Source organism: Rhineura floridana, chromosome 3 (genome assembly GCF_030035675.1).
Source record: "Rhineura floridana isolate rRhiFlo1 chromosome 3, rRhiFlo1.hap2, whole genome shotgun sequence".
Taxonomy (NCBI): domain Eukaryota; kingdom Metazoa; phylum Chordata; class Lepidosauria; order Squamata; family Rhineuridae; genus Rhineura; species Rhineura floridana.
Window position 1 is genome coordinate 93,869,700 of NC_084482.1, and position 21,313 is coordinate 93,891,012.

Consider the following 21,313-nt stretch of genomic DNA (forward strand, 5'->3'; position numbering starts at 1 on the left):
CAAATACCAGAACCTACACACAGTGCTCATATTAACTTGCTTTCTTTTCCATATTCTCCACTGAGGGAGACTATAGGAGGATACCTATACCTCCTATAGGCATGCATTTTCCAACTCCTGCCTAAAATTATTACGGGCTGCATCCAACAAAGTTGTCCCATTATGGCAAGGACTTCCACCTGTGCAATGGGACTTCCTCTTCTTTCACACGCCCCAGCACCTCCCCAAAATCTACAACGGAGGGTTGGAGGAACCCCCAGAAGAGATTTGGGGGGGACATAGGGGCATGTGGGGAGAGGAGGACAAGAGGAAATCCCATTGCACAGGCAAACGTCCTTGCCCTAATGGGACAACTTTGTTGCATACAACTCCATTCTTTAAACTCGGTGAAAACCTACAAGTTTTCTCAGAAGCAAGTTTGGTGACTTCAACAGGGCTTACTCTCAAGTTAGTATGCACAGGATCATAGTCTTTATGTCTGGTTTTCCCTAAACAAATCATTGGTACAGTTTTTCAGAAAAAATTACCTATATCAATGAACCTATTTATATTATGCTAGGTTTTATTTAAAATAAATTATATGAGACTAAAAGATGTAAGATTCTTTCATACTTGAAAATCACCAAAAGAGCCCGCTTAAGACATGCATCGTGGACATAAGACAAAATCAATTTGCACCAATGCATCTGGTATAAAAACTATTAACTGAATCTCCTTACTCTATATATTTCATATTACAAAAGAATTTGGAAAGTAAAGGTGGCTCACTACATTTTTCAATGGTTTTCACACCAGTTAGAATGAATTCGTTGGGAATAATAATTCATCGCCTTGAACAGAGGTGGCTAACCTCTGGCCCTCCAGAAATTATTGGACTACAGCTCTCATCATCCCTGGCTATTGACCATGCTGACTGGCATTGATGGGGGTTGAAGTCCAACAACATCTGGAAGGCCACAATTTGCCCACCCACAGAAGCCTTCCAATTGCTTCTATGACAGGAAATGCTACTGTAGCACAACCACACCATACATTTTAAGCAGATTTAAAGCACATGGCGTTCCCCAAAGAATCCTGGGATCTGTAGTTGGTTAGGGCTACTGGGAATTGCACCTCTGTAAGGTGTAAACTATAGTTCCCAGGATTGTTTGGGGGAAGCCATGCTCTTTAAATGTGCTTTAAATGTATGGTGTGGATGTAACTTGTGAGGAGAGAGGTGCAGTTAGTTGCAACCAAGTCCAACTGAAATCAGTCCAACTGAACTTTTAAGTTGCCACAATGAGCTCCCATTGAAAACAACTATGTCTTTGCTGAATTGTGCCCAGGGTATGTAAGAACAGAATGTTTGCACTGGAGCTCCTCTGACTGTACCCATTATCTTTTGCTGCATTTCTCCACCAAAAGCTAACATCAACTTTCATCAAATCATGTTTTCAGTCACTGCCAGACAATTTTCATTTCCTTTAGATTAAAAAAGAGGTTGAAAAAAGTAGTTGTACAAAGGCTTGCCAACACTTGGCTTTCTATGCAAACCCTCCAAAAATGCATCCCATTCCAATCTTCTCTCTTTAATGCGGAATGCCTGTTAGCCATATTACCTGATCATTCTTATGCTAGCAAACTGTCACCATGTGAAAATATGTGAACAGATGTTATTAATAAATTAAGTCAAATGAATGTCTCTGTAGAGGCTCAACTGCCACTTTGCCACAGGGAAAAATGTGATGTCTGGAAACCTCAAGTCAAAAGCGTGGAGAAGTCAATAAAAGACTTACTGCATTTCTTCCAGGCAGAATTCGATGTCATGGGAGAAACATGGCTACCAGTGAAATTAGCAGCTTCTTCTCTCCCATTGACAATTTCATTATAAAACACTGAGATTTTATTTTATTTAGAAGGGTATATAAATACTCACAATAAATAAAAATCTAGTACTACAAAATGCATGATGTGGCATAACTCCGCTGTGAATTTTTCTCCATGCTTCTAGAAGTGGGAGCCAATGAAATGGAGCAGGTGGGTTGTGTGGAAACTTGCAGTGCTGCAAACTTATGTCACATGTTCCGTGTTAGCAGAAGTTATAAGAGGGGGGAAGGAAGATGAGACACAGGCCTTCTGCTTTTTGTGGCAACCACACCTCTCCTGTAAAGTCTTGGTCTTGCTGTATTGGGTTTCCATTCAGACTATAAAGCAGGTGTGGGGAACCTTCAACCCTCCAAATGCTGCTAAACTACAACTCTCATCTGCCCCAGCAAGCTTGGTCAATGGTGAAGGATGATGGGAGTTGTAGTTCTGCAACATCTGGAGGGCCACAGGTTCCCCACATTTCTTCTAAAGCAAACACCCATCTCTTTCTTGGTGTCAACACACTCACCTTTTTGATTAAGGACACCATATTGTTTGACCAAGCGGCAGGATACATGACTGTGGCCGTCTTGAAGATGTGGGCAATTTCGTTTGCAGCAGTACTAGAGCGAATGTGATATGGCCTCTAAGAAGGAGGAGGAGGGGAAGCAAAGGCATTTTGAAACAAGTCTCTCATCCAGCAACTACAAAACCTACATTATCTCTTTTAGAATTTTTCCTTTTCTTTGTTTTAGAAAATGACCTTTGTGCAGACACTTGCTGCACTGCTTTCTCCAAAACCCACACTCTCCCCGGATCCCTCCCTCAGGCCCCACCGTTGTTCTGAATTGAACCACTGAACTACAGTCACTGGGGAACCTCATTCAACTGAAGTAAATAGATCAGTGCAGGAGAGGGTAACGGCAACAACAAAGCTACATTTAAAAAGAAAAATGTAAGGGAAGGAGAGAGATCTAGGCCTTGCACTGTCATCCATCTGGCATTTCCCTAGGATAGCTGAGTGTATAAGAAATCAATTTACCACGGTGGTGTTGTTGTTTTAATGTCAATATTCCCTGAAATATTTAAAAGTTGTATTTTCCTGTTTATTTCTGGAATTGGTTCTGCACTTACTAAGAGTACAAATGGCACTAAGATAAACTTCCATTTTTTAATCTCCTTTGAGGTAACAGAACCAGTAGAGTGAGAAACAGACACGAATCACATTTGCATGTCATGCTAAGCCATAAAAGCATGGGTTGGTAAGGTCCTGGACAGCAACAAGAGCGACCGTGGTCAGTATTATCATTGTTAGTATTTCTATACAGAAAAAGGTTGCCATTCTCAATGTGACTCTCAATATATAACATTACAAATAATAAAATCATCTAAAACACAACATCCAAAAATCTTAACAGCAGATGAAAAATGCAGTATCAGCAGACAATATTTATTTATTTATTTATTTATGTAATCTCCTTCTACGCAATTGTCTCAAGGTGATGTACAATTATGGCCCATTTGCCAGAACATTTGGCCACTTACTACTACAGACCTTCAAAAGGATATAAGATGGGCAAGAAGAGTGCCAGGGATTCAGTAAAGATTTAGATATATTAATATTGTTTATATGTTATAAATTATAAACAACTTCTATCCCCGAGGTTTAACTCTACAGTCATTTTTCTTTTACAGGGCAGATTGAGGAGCTCCTCATTATACCTAAAGTGTATAGTGTACAGCCAAGACCTATAGGTTAGTGCAAGGGCTTTTCACTCTAGCTGACAACCTTAGCAAGAGGTTATTTAATAATGCCCATGTAGGACGGGGGAATGAGAAGCAGATGGCTGACTTAAGAAACATATCCCTTTAGGGAACATTGACTTTGGAAGAGGCATAGGCCTAAGGTTTGTAGAAGAATACTTGCAACTAAAGATACAAAGTAAAGCAGTAGTGTATGTAACTAATTTTTCAACCCCCATTTAGATTTTTATTAGCAACAGCTATATCTCTATCTTATCTATCTATCTAAATCTAAATGGATGCTGAAAAAGACTATATATGACAAACCAACATCTGTTGATCACACTGCACTCCTGGTGAAAATACACAGTTCTATCCAGCAGGCGTCACATTTATATATGAAGCCCATCAGTACCAAAGGAAGCATCTCTCAAGTCTGCATCAACATGTATACATTATGGGTGGAATTTCCACCTGCACAACAGGACGTTCCCTCTCTCCTCCCTATGTGTGCACCCCATACCCTCCACCGATCTGCTCCAGAGGATTGGGGGAACCCCTAGAACAGATTGGGGGAGGAGACGGGGCAAACATTCCATTGCACAAGCAGAAATCCTTGCACTGACAGAATGATTGCCTTAGTGCTATGTTGAATTCCACCATATATTTTAACATCATAATGCTTGCTTTGTTGTTGCTGAAATTATATTTAAACTTGGCTATTTCTAGTGATTCCCCACCAACATGTAGCCAGGATTTGCTTATTTATAATGGTATGTGAACACAATTGTGGTAGAGATCAAAATTATTTTCTATGGACGCTCATGGTATCAACATTGCTTGTGATATGGGTCTATCCCTTTGAGAGCTTACTTTGTTTCTGAAAAAGTGATTTAAATGACATAACATTTTGGATGCTTTGGAACAGCTGTTTTGGATGAAAAATTGAAAGTATCCTTAATTAAGACTAATTAAATTAAAGTTATTAAAATTAAAAACTGACTCTCTTAATAAGCCCTCCTTATGGGAAGAGCCACAGCTCAGTGGCAGAGCATCTGCTTTCCACCCAGAAGGTCCCAGGTTCAATCCGCAGCATCTCCAGGTACGGCTGGGAGAAAACACTGCCTGCAACCCTAGAGAGCTGCTGCTAGTCAGTGCAGGCAATACTGAGCTGGATGGACCAATAGTCTGACACAGTATAAGGCACCTTCCTATATTAGTAAGCAATTATAAACAGAAATTAAAATTCTTTCTGCCTTGCATACTTTACCATAAGATGCCACTGGCATAGATGCAATTATTTAACAAAACAAAAGGCTACAAGAAAAGTGAAGGCTGCAGTCCAGGATATGCACTGCAATCCTGGGTGCCATATGTACGGTGCAGCTGATAGCCTTCTCTCTTTTTTTTTTTACTGCAGCTCATCACCCAGCTGAACAGCTTATAGATGTGCAAGGTGATGGGCTGCAGCAAAACTGTTCGAAACACCCCTCACTGAATGTGGGCTTCTCCCACACCTTCACTCACATATGTGTGACTCCAGGGCTGCACACAATGGGACTACCTGCCCACTTGTTGTTGTTATGTGCCTTCAAGTCGATCATGACTTATGGCAACCCTATGAATCAGCGACTTCCAAGAGCATCTGTCATGAACCGCCCTGTTCAGATCTTGTAAGTTCAGGTCTGTGGCTTCCTTTATGGAATCAATCCATCTCTTGTTTGGCCTTCCTCTTTTTCTACTCCCTTCTGTTTTTCCCAGCATTATTGTCTTTTCTACTGAATCAGGTCTTCTCATGATGTGTCCAAAGAATGATAACCTCAGATAACCTAGTGATAGTTCTGGTTTAATTTGTTCTAACACCCAATTATTTGTCTTTTTCGCAGTCCATGGTATGCGCAAAGCTCTCCTCCACCACCACCACATTTCAAATGAGTTGATTTTTCTCTTATCCACTTTTTTCACTGTCCAGCTTTCACATCCATACATAGAGATTGGGAATACCATGGTCTGAATGATTCTGACTTTAGTGTTCAGTGATACATCTTTGCATTTGAGGACCTTTTCTAGTTGTCTCATAGCGGCCCTCCCCAGTCCTAGCCTTCTTCTGATTTCTTGACTATTGTCAATGTCCTCATTGTCAACTTTAAAATTACATAAATCTTCTGTTGTCATTACTTTAGTCTTTTTGACATTCAGCTGTAGTCCTGCTTTTGTGCTTTCCTCTTTAACTTTCATCAGCATTCATTTCAAATCATTACTGGTTTCTGCTAGTAGTATGGTATCGTCTGCATATCTTAAATTATTGATATTTCTCCCTCCAATTTATGTGACATATTGCTCATAAAGTTTTAAAAGAAAACTTTTGGATGAATCTATTACAATAAGTTTTCCATTTTGCCTACTTGTTTGACCAAAGTCTGTCAGACGATATTCAGCAAACTTTGGAAATACATTTCAATCCAGTCCAGCAGCAAGACATGCTGGAACATGAAATGTGTTGGATTACTAATTCACACACAGCGGTCCATTTCTTCCTCAAACCACAGGATCATTCTGCAATTGTAAAATATCTTTTTAGATTTTGTTGCAGTTTCTGAACTTCTGATACCTTTTATAACAACTTCTATTTCTGGAATTCACATTTATAAGAGTAAGATCATTTGCTTTTTAGAATGAAGTGATTCTCTCTGGAATTTTAATGAGTCTATCATAAAAGGGAAGGATCCTCCGTGGTGCAGAGTGGTAAGTGGCGGTAACGCAGTCGAAACTCTGCTCACGGCCGGGGTTCGATTCCAACGGAAGGAGGAAGTCGAATCTCTGGTAAAAGGGGTCGAGGTCCACTCAGCCTTCCATCCATCCGTGGTTGATAAAATGAGTACCCGGCATATGCTGGGGAGTAAAGAAAGGCCGGGGATGGAACTGACAATCCCACCCCATATATACGGTCTGCCTTGTAAATGTCACAAGACGTCACCCTAAGAGTTGCAAACAACTCACACTATAAGTGCAGGGACACCTTTACCTTTATCATAAAAGGGATACAGAACCTGAAAGTCATGATTTCTGCACAACTTGAAAATGATGGATTAATGTAGGTCAGTAAAACATATAAATGAACTGTACAGTACCCGGCCTCTAAGAAGTTCATAGGCAGTAATGCCTAATGACCACCAGTCAACAGCATAGGAATAGCCAATAGGTTTTGCAGCACTAAACATCTCAGGTGCTGGGGGGAAAAAGAGAAATTTGTCATTTGCTTTAGTTAAGAATCTTACAGAAAGATTATTAGCTTTGTTTTCCTTGGTGTAAACATATACTGCAAATGCTCTTATACCAGGAGGCACTGGAGCTAGATGCTAGGTGTGGCTGTGCCATCTGGGGAGCCACAGAACTACAGTCTGGAGCATCTTCCCGGGCAGTGAAGTAGGTCTGGCTGTGTGATGCACATGTACATGGTTGACCATTGGGCCCACCTAGGAGGCTTTCCGATTCAGCTGGGACTTTGTCTGATGACAACCATCCAGTGAGAGATGGGGAATGTACAGAAAGAGACAAGAACTTGAAGTTGCCACAAGTGAGAAATATGGCTGCCATCTAATGTGGGTAAGTTAATGCCTTCTGGAGTGCCTTGTGTAAAGGCAGATCTGTTTGGCCTTATATACTACTTTTTAATTTTTCTGTGAGGATTTATCCTGTCTCTTTAGTTTTAAGCTGCTGTATAAAGTTAGTTATTAATATTGTTTTATACAATGTTGTATGGATTTTTAAAATGATGCATTTAGTTACTGACAATATGATTATTTGTAATTGTTCTTACTGTTTTTTAAAATTATGATTGCTGTTCACTTGGTATGTTGTGAACTGCTTTTGGGCAGAACCTTGTGGAAAAGTGGAACACCAATAAACAGATTCACTAATAGGCAAAAAACCTTGCGGTTTAAGAACTTACCTATAGCCCACAGATATTTCTATCAAACTTTAAAAAGCAGGGCAATTGAGCAGCTATAGTGAATGCACCAGGGGAGCAGGAGACCTGACCTCCTCTCTGAGATATTGTACTGCCCTACAAATTTGTCAAAATGCAAACACAACTTGGGTTGGTCTTTCACAGTCCAATCCACTTGCTGTGTAGCTTGGAAGGATTTGGTAATATGTGCCTCTGAGCAAGGTTTTTTGCCAATTAGTGAACTGCCCTGCTTTTTGATCCGGGAGGTAAGAACTGGAATCCTGCCCAAGTTTGCTGAGAATGGCTTGATCATTTGCATGCTTATTGAGTTCAGTGGGATTTACTCCCCTGCAATCATGCTTAGGATAGGTGAAACTGACCACAGGGGATGGGGAGGGCAGGAGGAGGAGGAGAGGAAATGCAGAGGGGAGGACTGGGATGGGAGCAGGCAGGAGGGGGAGGGGAGGAGAAGGAAAGGTTTGATCATTTGCATGTTTATTGAATTCGGTGCGATTTACTCCCGTGCGATCATGCTTAGGATAGGTAAAACTGACTAGGAGGAGAGGGAGGGAGGGCTGGAGAGGAGGAAGAAGGAAGAGGGGAGGAGGAAGGGAGAGGAGAGGGGAAGGAGGGGAAAAGCAGGTCTGATTGTTTGCATGCTTATTGAGTTTAATGGAATCTACTCCTATGCAATCATGGTTAGGATAGGAAAAACTGACCATGGGGGAAGAGGAAGGGGAGGGGGAAGGAGCATGTTGGAGGGGGGCAAAGGAAGGGGGAGGGCAGGTTTGATCATTTGCATGCTTATTGAGTTCAATGGTATTTACTTCCATGCAATCATGCTTAAGATAGGTAAAACTGAACATGAGGAGGAGGAAGGGGAGGGGGAAAAGGGAGGGGATAGGAAGGAGGAGAAGGGAGGGTGGGTTTGATTGTTTGCATACTTTTTTAGTTCAATGGGATTTATTTCTGTGCAATCATTTTTGAAAATGGAAATGGACTGCCTTCAAGTCAATTCCGACTTATGCTGACCCTATGAATAGGGTTTTCATGGTAAACGGGATTCAGAGGTGGTTTTACCACTGCCTTCCTCTGAGGCTGAGAGGCAGTAATTGGCTGAAGGTCACCCAGTTAGCTTCATGGCTATGTGGGGATTCGAACCCTGGTCTCCCAGGTCATAGTCCAACACTGACCTGGGGGAGGGGCAGGGAGGGGAGGGGATTGGGTGGGTGGGTACTGGGCAGAGGGGAAGCACCTTTCCTTTCCAAAAGGAAAACATTGTGAACAGTATCATTGCTTTTCAGAGTTTCATTCACCTTTTTGTTCTACAGCAGGTACATGTAGCCTCCCACCCAAATTTAAACCAAAGCTGTCCCTGGCCACATCCACACCAGGCCTTTATTACACTTTGAACAGTCATAGCTTCTCTCAAACAATCCTGGGAAGTGTAGTTAGTGAAGGGTGCTGAGAGTTGCTAGGAGACGCCCTGTTCCCCTCACAGACCTTCAATCAGAGGTTAAACCAGTCTAGCCACTGGAGCTCTCTCAGTGGAACAGGAGTCTCCTCTCAGCACCCTTCACAAACTACACTTCCCAGGATTCTCTGGGGGAAGCCATGACTGTCTCACGTGAAATCAAAGTCTGGTGTGGGTGTGGCCCCCTGATTAGCCAAGCAGCTGTGAGTCTGGCTTTTAGAACTCTGACAGTTGGTTCTTACTGAGCATGCCCCGCATTATCCTAGGGTTCCAGCCAAAATTTCTTAAATTAATTAAAAATCAGCCAGGCATTTTTTTAACTTTTAAACTGCAGAAGATGAAGGTCAGAGTATGGGGCAAGGTCAGTATTAGAATTACAGGTCCTCTGTGAACATGACTGATGTTTAATGAATTTCAACAGATTATGAGAACTCTGAGAGAAAAATGTCCAAAAGGGTTCTGGGGTTTTTCTCTCTCTTTTTAGACTTTGAACTCTCAATTCTCTCTGACTGTTTTGTGTATCGCCATGAAAATTGAGAGGGTTGTTAAGCAAGCGTTTCTGAGTTCAGGACTATAAGTCCTGTAATGTTTTGTTTTCAAATGGGCTTACGGGAAGCATCAGAATGGCATGGGGGTATTTTCAATTTAACATTGCAGAATGTGAAAAATCCACACAGCCACTCTTGTGGCTGTATGATGACGACGATGAAAACAACCTTCCTGGTTCTGTTTTATTTGGGGTGTCCTTTAGTTCAGACTCCTGGCTTGGTCCCGTGGTTTTGATTCCCTGACTCAACTCCCAGTTCCCAGCTCCCCTCTTACAAAACATTTCTGTAATCTATGAACTGCAGCAAGGTGTCCCCATCTCTTTAATCAGAGGCCATGTTAGTATGTCAGGATTTCTGATTTAGAGGGGACCTAGTCAAACCTAGATTAACAATGCCTTTCCCCCTAACTAAAAGGGAAGATGAAGAAGGTGGTAAGATAGTCTTCTGCTTTTATCATCATGGTAATCAAAACTGCCATCAAGAAAATGGGAGCCAGGAGCCTTTTGCCATGTCCCTGAGATATACATGGCAGTTCAGGAAGGTCACTGCACAAATGCACCAAGCACTGGGGAACTGACTCATCATGCTTACCTTCTCTGCTGTTGTACAACTTTTTATAATTATGCATCACAATTTCCAGGTCACATGGTGGCTGACTAACTGGTGCAGCTGGATTACAAATGCATTAGTATAAAAAAGCAAGCATGAAAACCACTCCCCTTGGTCACAGATACAATACTTGCGTCTGCTGAACAACTGCATGCACAATCAGGCAATAAAGTCTTTTAGCAATTACAGCCATCAACATATCATTTAATACTGTCATATTGTAGTGGCATAACTTCTGGTTATATACTGGGAGACAAGATACTACCTCCAGTGTCCAGCCCACAGAAATGGTGCCCTCCTAAGTAGGAGACCAAGCCTCCTTAAGCAAAAGCTCTGATGCCTCAGATAGAGTCAGTGTGGTGTAGTATCTAGCTGGGCTAGGATCTTGGAGAGCAAGGCTCAAATGAAGCTGTGAAGCTTCTTAGGTCATCTTAGGGCAGTCATCGTCTCTTAGACTAACCTATCTCACAGGGTTGTTGTGAGGATAAAATAGGGAGCGAGAGAACCATGAACACCACCTTGAGCTGCTTGGACGAAATAATAAATAAATTAAAACAAATGTGGAATAAATGGAACCATATAAAATAACTGATCAACGGGAGAATCAAAGCACTCACACTATCCCCACTACCCTGGGCAGCCAAGTTAAAGAGAAAATTACTGGCAATGAACACCTCTTAAATTCAAAGAGTACGTAGCAACTTGGTTACATTTCTTGGTAACCAAGAAGCAGGGGAGAGGTCTTGGCAGCAATCCGAGGATGATGCATCAATATTCTATATACCCATTTATAATTTCGGGGCTAGTTCAGATGACACTTTAAAGGCTTGATGCAGCCTCATGTGAGGAGCCAGTGTGCAGCATTCATTCTCCATGTGTGGCCAGCCCACTTAATTATGCCCTAACACCACAAGGATCCAGGAACTGACCACACAATTTTGGCTTACGCTCTTAACAATTTTATGCTCAGAGGCAGAAATCAGATGGGTCATTCTGGCATCAACTGAAGGGGTTGCAGGAGGTGTGGCCAGTGTGTTAGCTCCATGCATCAGTCTGGATCAATTAGGAAATATCATCCAAACCATTCTTAACTCCCCCACCCCTGTTTTCATATCTGGAAGGAATTAGAATTAAAATGTTCACAGCACCACTGTAGAACTAAGATATTACCAAAAGCAGGCATACTGTACCTTAACTTTTAATTACTCACCCATGTATGGTTTTGTGCCAGCAATATTGGTAATCTGCATGTCTTTAGTTAGCACTGTAGCAATATTGAAGTCTGTGATGTGTGTGTGTCCTAAGAGAGCAGTAAAGAAACATTTTTTAAAATGAGAGCTCCACTTTGATCTAATGTTCCATTCTGGCACGGCTATTAATTTTACTATATATAATTATGAGGGAAGAGGGAGCAAGGATTTTATACGGAATATTGATGGTTTTCACTACATTGTTTAAAGAAGCCATCTTTATTCTAACAGTATTAAATACTGTGGCCCCAATGCAGGAAAGTGCAGCATGATTGCACAAGCAATCCCCTATCAATTCCCTTACCAGACAGTCCCAGAGGAATTGTAAAAAGAACCCTGTCTGTTGAGCTGGAAAGCTGCTGTAATAAAGGCAGCATAAGTCCTTAAGCTCAGAGGTCTCCCCAGATGGTAGTCTGTGCTGGCAGTACATCTGATAAGAAATCAGAGCTGAAATCTTGCCCCCAACTAAAGCAAATGAGCATTGAGTTTGCTCAACAGAGTGAAAATAGAATCTGTAAATGAATTTTGCCTGATAATGGCGCCAGTAGAATTAATGACTGGCAGTAAAGTACACAATCAGAGTGACTTTGTATTCTGCCACTGCTACCTGCTGAGATGCATGTCAGAATCTAGCAGTCATGCCTAATAGAAGGAGGTCCACACAAGTCCCTTCAAACACTGAAAGCATGTGCAAGGGGGTTGTGGATTTGTGTTTGCTAGTCCCGCTTTAAGGACTTGAGCACCAGCCACATGTTTGAGAATCTTGTAAAGTGGTCTGTAAAACAATCCTGATGGCTCAGGCCAGTAAGCCAGGCAATTAACAAACCTCAGAATGCCTAAGTCAGGGCTCGCCAACCTTTTTGGACCAGCAGGCACATTTTGAATTTTGAGAAAGTGTTGGCTGCCACAGGGGGCAGGGTGTAATGCAAAATTAGAAAGAATTCAGCCATTATTGCTCCCCCCCCGACAACCTCATATTTGACACGGGAAGTCACCTATGTCCTGCTGATCCGATTGTGGTGATAATACTATACAATAATGATGTATCCCCATGTAATGAGGAATCAAATATTGGGGATTTTTAATCTTCGATTCACCTGAGTGAACCAGAGTTTGAAAAGACTGCAACAGCAAAGATTCCTGGGAGACAGCCCCTCTGTCACCCCTGAGTACATATCTTGAAAGCCTAAAGGTACAGACTTACTGATTTCTATGCTTTTCTTACCAACGCACCCTAGCATCTTTGGGACAATTTCAGAGCTAAGGATTTGGGTGAGATCTTTCAAATCTAGTGCTGGTTACACAAGAGGGAGCTTTTTGCTCATTGGGCTAGATACGAAAGTCTCTCTCTCAGCCTTAGTCTTGCAGCAACTCTCCAGGAAAGGTATATGCAAAGTCTGGGCCTTTTCTTTCCTTTTTCTTTCTGTGTGGGTGAGCTTAATGTGAAAGTGTTCATAGGGTTAGCCTCTTTGCTTTAGTCTATCCAGTGTTGCGGAATGAATGAATAATAGTTAGAAAGCTGCTCATTGTTAACTGTAATTGTAAACTACAATATTTTCCCTTGTTTCTTCTCTTAATAAAACCACTCTTTATTTTACTTTCTGTGTATGTGTCATTGGGTTAAGGGTAAATTTGTACATGCTCTGGGGGTGACGTGCGGGTAACTCCAGCAAAAGACCCTGCTGCTCTCGCTTGATAGGGGAACTTGCATTTCTAGTGAGCTCTGCTCATGATGAAGTTCAAGGTCCATTTGTAACACCCCATGCACACACATAGATAAAGTAATGCTGTTGCTGTCTAACATGAACAGAAAGCGTTACCCAGTACCAAGAAAAATATGCACGTTGTCCACACTACCCTTTTTCACACACAGCACATACACACACTGAACCACTTACATACATGGATCTCTCTCTCTCTCACTCACTCACTCACACACACACCACATTCATATCTCCCTCTCACACAGACCACACATATATACATAGCTCCCATCCTCACTCTCTCTCACAGGCTAAACATACTTCTCTCCCTCTGCCCAAGTGCATCTCTCTCTCTCTCACACACACACACACACACACTCACTCACTCATACTCACTCACTCACACACACACACCTCACACACACATTCAATGAAGCCTCATCATGGGTGAAGGAAGTACCTGCCATTTCAAAATAAAAAAATTTTAAAAAATCAAATCCCTTTCTCCAAAACACACAAGGGCCACCAGCCACTGCCTGGCACTGATGGGTGCCTGGCTGACTACAGTAACACTTGACATAAGTTGTCCAACCCCAAAACAGGAAAGGAGGCAGGGTAGGGATGACAAAGAAAAAGATGGAGTGGAGAGTGACAATTAACAGTGGCTGGTTCAGACATAATAGTCTGATAAACCTTATTGAACAAGCATTTTGACTGCATGCTTGTTCCTCCTTCATGCCGTAATGCTATAGTTCAAAAATTTGTTAAACCAAGTATGCAAAGCAGTTTGATCTTCACTTGCAAACCAGGGCAGTAGTCCAAACTTGAGACATAGTTTCCCAGTTTAGATGTAACAGGAAAATGTGATTTAACAAACCTTGGAAGTGTTGCATTAGGGCACATGAGGAGAGGGAGACCAGGCCCAAGGCTTCCTCTCAAACACCATGGTTTATCAGACTGAGATTATTACACCTGAACCAGGACACAGACTGAAAGGGTGGAGAAATAACTGCTTTGTCACTGGCAAATATACTCTGCAGCCATTCTGCATTTAAACCTTGAATCGCTCAAGAGTTCGTCTCAAATTACAGTAAAACTAAGGCAAGGTACTTGAGCAATAAACTGAAGTGCGTAGAGGGAATCTTGAAGAATTGTAGCTGCAACAGAGTAGACAGTTCCTAGAATCTCAGATTGGGATATGATTATCTTGGCAGCAGCTCCACCCCAAAGGCATCCATGCTGCCTTCTCTTCTTTTCCCAAGCAGAATGTATCAAGAACTGTATGAGCTTTGATCCCTTTGCTGATTTTTGCCTCAGCCCTGAGTTCCAGTCAGCAATTAATATCAACAGTGTCATCAGAAGCCCCACTCTGCCATAGCCAGCTACCCATCAAGGTGGGCAAGGACATTTTCTAGGTGGACATTTACCCATCCTTGCCCTATGGTACTGCTGATGCCCTTTTGCGTTAGAAGTTTCTAGTAGATTGTAGTATCTGCTTTGCATAATCCCAGCAGAGGGAAGAACAGTTTGAAGGACTATTGTCTCTCAGAGTCTGTCAACCTGCAGTACTGGAAGAACATCATCATTATTATTATTTAATTTGTATCATGCCTTTCTTCCCAGCAGGAGCCCAGGGCGGCAAACATAGCGCTAAAAACACTTTAAAACATCATAAAAACAGATCTTAAAATACATTAAAACAAAACAGCGTTAAAAACATTTTAAAAAAAACTTTAAAAAGGGTTAAAAACATTATTAAAAAACATATTAAGCAATTCTAACACAGACTCAGACTGGGATAGGTCTCAACTTAAAAGGCTTGCTGAAAGAGGAAAGTCTGCAAAAGGCACCGAAAAGATAGCAGAGATGGCGCCTGCCTAATATTGAAAGGGAGGGAATTCCACTGGGTAGATGCTGCCACACTAAAGGTCCGTTTCCTATATTGTGCAGAATCAACCTCCTGATAAGATGGTATCTGCAGGAGGCCCTCACCTGCAGAACACAGTGATCAACTGGGTATACAAGGGGTAAGATGGTCTTTCAGGTATCCTGGTCCCGAGCTGTATAGGGCTTTGTACACCAAAACTAGAACCTTGAACTTGGCCCGGTAGCAAATGGGCAGCCAGTGCAATTCTTTCAGCAGCGGGGTGACATGTTGGCAATACCCTGCCCCAGTGAGCAATCTTACTGCCGCATTTTGCACCAGCTGCAGCTTCCGGACCAACCTCAAGGTCAGCCCCACATAGAGCGCTTTACAGTAATCCAGCCTGGAGGTTACCAGTGCGTGGACAATAGTGGTCAGGCTATCCCGGTCCAGAAATGGCCGCAGCTGTCTCACCAGCCGAAGCTGGTAAAAGGCACTCCTAGCCACTGAGGTCACCTGGGCCTCTAGCAACAAAGATGGATCCAGGAGCACCCCCTAGACTACGGACCTTCTCTTTCAGAGAGAGTACAACCCTGTCCAAAGCAGGCAACTGACCAATTATCCAAACTCAGGAACCACCAACCCATAGCACCTCCATCTTGCTAGGATTCAGACTCAGTTTACTAGCCTTCATCCAGCCCACCACAGAGTCCAGGCAGTGGTCCAGGACTTGCACGGCCTCTCCCAATTCAGATGTTATGGAGAAACAGAGGTGGGTATCATCAGCATACTGCTGATACCTCATCCCAAAGCTCCTGATGACAGCTCCCAAGGGCTTCATATAGATGTTAAACAGCATGGGGGACAAGATGGTACCCTGCGGCACCCCACAGCACAACTGCCAGGGAGCCGAAAGACAGTCACCCAATGCTATTCTCTGAGATAGGATCGGAATCACTGTAAAACAGTGCCTCCAATACCCAGCTCACCAACTCGGCCCAGAAGGATACCATGGTCAATGGTATCAAAAGCTGCTGAGAGATCAAGTAAGAATAACAGGGTTGTACTCCCCCTGTCCTTCTCCCAATAAAGGTCACCCATCAGGACAACCAATGCTGATTCAGTCCCATAACCAGGCCTGAACCCAAATTGGGATAGGTCAACATAATCTGTTTCATCCAAGAGTACTTGCAGTTGCTATGCCACAACCCTCTCAATCACCTTCCCTAAGAAGGGGGTATTTGCAACAGGTCGGTAGTTGTCACAAACCAATGGGTCCAGGGTGGGCTTTTTCAGGAGTGGTCGGATCACCACCTCTTTCAAGGAGGCTGGAATCACTCCCTCTGGCAATGATGCGTTGACCACACCCTGGATCCACTCGGTCAGACCCCCACGTCAAGCTTTAAATAAGCCAAGAAGGGCAAGGGTCGAGAGGACACGTTGCTGGCCGCATCATCGCAAGCACCTTGTCCATGTCATCAGGCCGCATCAACTGAAACCGTTCCCAAGAAGTTGCAACAAACGTTGCACTGGACACCTCATTGGGGACTACAGTAGATGTGGATGGGGCATCAAGACTGCTACGGAGGCGAGCAACTTTACCCTCAAAGTGCTTTGCAAACAATTCACAGTGGGCCTCCGAAGGGTCTAAGACTCCATTTCCTGGAGTTGATGTCAACAGACCCCTGACAATACGAGAAAGTTCCACCAGACGGCTACTTGAGGATGCGATGGAGGCAGAGAAGTGGGCCTTCTTTGCCGCCCTCACCGCCACACAGTAGCCATGGTTATGATGTTTTACTCATGCCCGATCAGCCTCACAGCACGTCTTCCGCCACTTGCACTGTAGCCATCATCCAGCCTGTTTCATTGTCCTTAGCTTACTGGTATACCAAGTTGAAAGCCGGGCTCCACACTGCCAGAGAGGGCGCTCAGGGGCAACTGTGTTGAGAGCCCGACGCGCCTTGCTGTTCCACAGCGTGACAAGGGCTTCAACAGAGTCACCTGCTCTATCTACTAGGAACTCCCCCAGGGCATTCAGGAATCCAGTGGATTCCATTAGGCTCTGGGGGCAGACCATCTTAATCTGTCCACCACCCCTGCAGGGAAGGATTGGAGCCATAAGTCTAAACTTCTGCAGGAAGTGATCTGACCATGACAATGAGGTGACCTCCACCCCCCTATCTCCAGACCACCCCTTCCTCTATCTGGAGCAAAAACCAATCCGAGGGTGTGCCCTGCCTTATGTGTTGGGCCAATAACAACTTGAGACAGCCCCATGGTTATCATGGAGGCCATGAAGTCCCGAGCCGGAACACTAGAGGCAGCCTCAGCATGGACACTGAAATCACCCAGCACTATCGTTCTGGGCTCCTCCAACGCCACAGCCAGGATGACCTCCACCAGCTCCGTCAGAGAAGCTGCTGGGCAGCAGGGTAGACGGTACACCAGCTGCAACCCTAGTTTACTGTCTCCTCAGCCCAACACCAGATGCAGGCCCTAACAGCCAGCTCCAAGACAGAGTGGTTTCCTGGCGACAGAGATGGAAGTTCTGTAGACCACAGCAACACCTCTCCCCCCCATCCCTGCAGCCTGTGCTGATGCTGCACCGAGTATCCAGGTGGGCAAAGTTAGGTCAGATCAACTCCTCCAAGCTCACCCACCCAGGTTTCGGTAATGCACACCAAATCGGCACCTTCATCCACAATCAAGTCATGGATGAGAGTGGTCTTATTATGTACCGATCTGGCATTAAACAACAACACACACAGGCCAGTGGGCACAGCAGATGAGCAACACGGAACCAATCCATGAGAGGAGTGGCAGCAAGGAACAAGGCTCAGATAGCCTTGCCTTCGCCTTCTATGGTAATTCACCACATCCCCATGGCTATATTTCCTCTGCCCGTAATCACTGAAATTGGGGTGGCATCACCCATGTTCCTCCGTACTAAGACTCCTCCTAAACACCTAATATGGGCCCAACACGAGCCCACCAACAAAGCCTCTAGTGGGCCTCTGTGAGAATTGGGAACAGTCATACCCATTCAAACTTTTTCACACAGGGTCCATCTACTCCCCCTTCTGTCTTACACCCAGGGAAGGCCAGCCTTCTGCCAGTTATAGACTCTCACTCTGAAGGCATCTGGCGACTTTCTCCTATCATTCAGTTCACTGCACAGGCTCCCACCCTGTGCAGGAACTACACATGCACCACACGCCCTCCCAACCACCAATCTCCTCTAGACTGGTTTAAGAAAAAGTAATCGAAGGGGGGTAGTGCCCTCACCTTCGGGACTCCCTAAGGGGCTCCCCAAGGGCAGCTGGGCTTTTATGCCTCCTGGCTCAGCCAGCAGCTGTTGCAAGAGGCTGCGTGATTAACTGCAGCCTCTCTCTGGAGCAAGGGCCAGGCAGGGGGTCCCAGTCCTTGCAGCACTTACCAGGGACTTCAGCTGTCTGGACAGACAGCAGCCCAAAGGAGCTAGTAGCAAGCACCCAGCTGCCAGATACTCACTCCCAGGGCAGGTCTTCTTCAGTCCCCTAGTGCTGCAGCTGTTGAATGATAATGCCAGAATACATCTGTCCCCAGAAACTGATTTGGCAAGCGGCACATGTGTGGCCATCACAGTCTTAAAGAATCAGACAACCTGCTGCTCCCTTCTTTGCACCCATAGGGTAAACAAAAACAAAAAACAAAAAAAGCAACTAAGCACAGAATGACTGCTCAGAGAACTCTTAAAAGAGGAGGTCAAGGCCAAGGCAATATTCCATTCTTGCATCACTTTTCATTTCCTCTATATTGCTCTTATCTCTTTGCAGGAAATCACTTTAATAAAATAATGAATTATAGATGCCATTATTTTTATTCAGCCGTTGATATTCTTAGCAAAAAGAAGGAGCCGGATGACTAATTTGTCAGAAGTTAATTCTTTAAATACAAGCCAAAGTTTCTTAGAAAACAGAAGTAATTGGCACAGTAAACTGTAAAACTGAAAATGGGAGGAAGTTACAGGAAAATCTCACACAGTTTTACCATTTTGAAGAGAAGCTTAGAGTGGTTTGTTGGCTTAAAACAGCCTTTCCCAACTACTGGGCCACCAGATGTTGTTGGACCACAATTCCCATCTTTCCTGACCATTGGCAATGCTGGCTGAGGCTGATGGGAGTTGTGGTCCAACAACACCTGGTGGCCCACTAGTTGGGAAAGGCTGGCTTAGGAGAAAATAAGACTACCACACAACACAATGTGAATATAATCACTGGAGCAGCACCATAAATTATTGTGAATCCAACCTGGTTTTAAATTCTAGATTTGACTAAAAAAATACAATAAAAGGGGGGAAAGTTATAAATCTGTATTACATTAAACTACCCAAACAAAAAAAAATTCTTTTTTATGTTGTATATATTAACAAACGTTTGTAAATGTGATATTCATTTATGGATGTTGACAAATCCCTGACTAATTTTGTTAACACTAGGTACATCGTCACCTAAGCACAGCAGTAATCATTCACTAGTGTATCTTAAAACCTGGAGTAAAATATATGTACAATTAGATATTCATGAAATTGATCCGAGACTGTCAGCATCCACATGTGAACATCAGCAATCATGAAATTGTGGACATTCACTGTAAAGGGACTTTTACGAGACTATTAAAAATAATGTTGACCAAACAAAAGTAAGATGATTTCCTACCAAGTGAATCTATAAAAGCTGTTGATCCTACCCAGTGATCCTGCCTGCCCACTGAAGCCAGCTCTAACATAATATCTTCCTCATGTTGGTTGCTTCCAGACAAACTGTTCAATTGTTTTTATTTGTTTGTAGAGAGATTCATTACACAATATTGCATCAAGCGTTATCCCACACTTTCCAGTGCCTTTTCCTGTCCTTTTCCTTATAGCAACAAAAAGCCTAATCTTTGGGAAAGTTTGTTTCACAAGAATTCCAGACTAGCTTTAAATGTGCAGCCTGAATTTGCTGGGATGTGACTGAATTCCACCCCAAAATAGTGACAGTCTGGAAGAACCCATAGTTTGGCATAAACTTTGCAAAAATCCAACAAATTGAGCTAGAGTTTGAAAGACCATCCCCAAGGAGAGCAAGCCATTGGAAAACAAACACAATCTTAGCACTCTAAATATAGATAGAAATGCTGCAAAAACAATGGCTCAGAGAAAAACCAAACACAAAATTGAACTATAGGTAAAAGGCTCTTTGCACACATGAATGGAATCACACAACTCTCCTGTCATGGAGAAGCACACAGAGAAATTACAAAGAGGAAAGAGAAGGACACTGATTTCAAGGGCACACAGAGGAAAAACAATTCCAAATAAAATTCTAATGCCATCCCAAGTACCACATCACAAATTGAAAAAGCCTTTGAAGCAGTTCTTGTTTTCAAATTCTCCCGAGCCCAAGCCTTATGACCATAATATTTGTACGTGCTCCAAAATTTATAGCACTTGGAGCCCTAGCATTAATGAAAGAGTGAGGCCCTCCTCTTGTGCTGTTTCATATTGTAAGGTAATCAGAACTGGGTCCAATCCACCCCTTCTAAGAGAGGAGAAGAGCTAACACCACAACCATAGCTTGCAGAGGTAAAGCAGAGAATTGACTCTGGCATTTAAATGGTGTGAGAGCAGTATGAGAAGGAAGGTATTTCTGAAGAACTTAAACCAGGGATGTTTTGGAACTTCAGCTCCCATCATCCCTGACCCTTGGCCATTCTGTCTGGGGTTGATGGCAGCTGGAGTCCAACATCATCTGGAGGATCACAACCCTGATGTAAAGTTGGTTTCACATGAAAAATGCATCCATGCCCCAATTCAATAACTGGTTGAACTAAAGTGGTGATTCTGTGCATACTGGAACTAAACCATATTGAACCGGTGGAGGGTGTTGTGTTTAGAAAAGAAATCTGCCTTTGATCAGGCTGCGCAGGGCTGGCCCCAGACATGCCGGGGCTCTTGGGCACAAGCCTGCCTCAGGCCCTGGCACTCCCCTTCCGTGATTCGTGGCAGGATCACTGCCGTGGATCACACGCCCCACCATTCCCTTGATTAACCTACCTTTGTCAGCTGTTCTGCAGTTGCACACACAGTGCTGCCCTTAACAAAGATGGCGGCCAAGGTTTCCCTAAGGAGCTGAAGCCTCTGCTGCCATCTTAGATCATGGCAGGGATGTGCGTGCATAGCATGCATGCGTGCCATCAGCCAAGATGGTGGCAGAGGCTTCAGTCCCTTAGGGAAACCACGGACGCCATCTTTGTTAAGGGCAGTGCTGTGTGCACAACTGCAGAACAAGGTAGGTTAAGCAAG

At 43.6% G+C, this 21,313-nt stretch overlaps 1 protein-coding gene across 1 annotated transcript in view; it reads right to left on the minus strand.

Annotated features, from left to right (window-relative positions):
* STK32A (serine/threonine kinase 32A) overlaps positions 1–21,313 on the minus strand; it is a 126,761-nt gene that overhangs the window by 9,840 nt on the left and 95,608 nt on the right. The window contains exons 7-9 of the mRNA XM_061616936.1: positions 11,379–11,468; positions 6,720–6,817; positions 2,375–2,491 (exon numbers count right to left, since the gene is read on the minus strand). Coding sequence (XP_061472920.1) covers positions 2,375–2,491; positions 6,720–6,817; positions 11,379–11,468 — 305 coding nt within the window. The remainder of the gene's footprint in view (positions 1–2,374; positions 2,492–6,719; positions 6,818–11,378; positions 11,469–21,313) is intronic.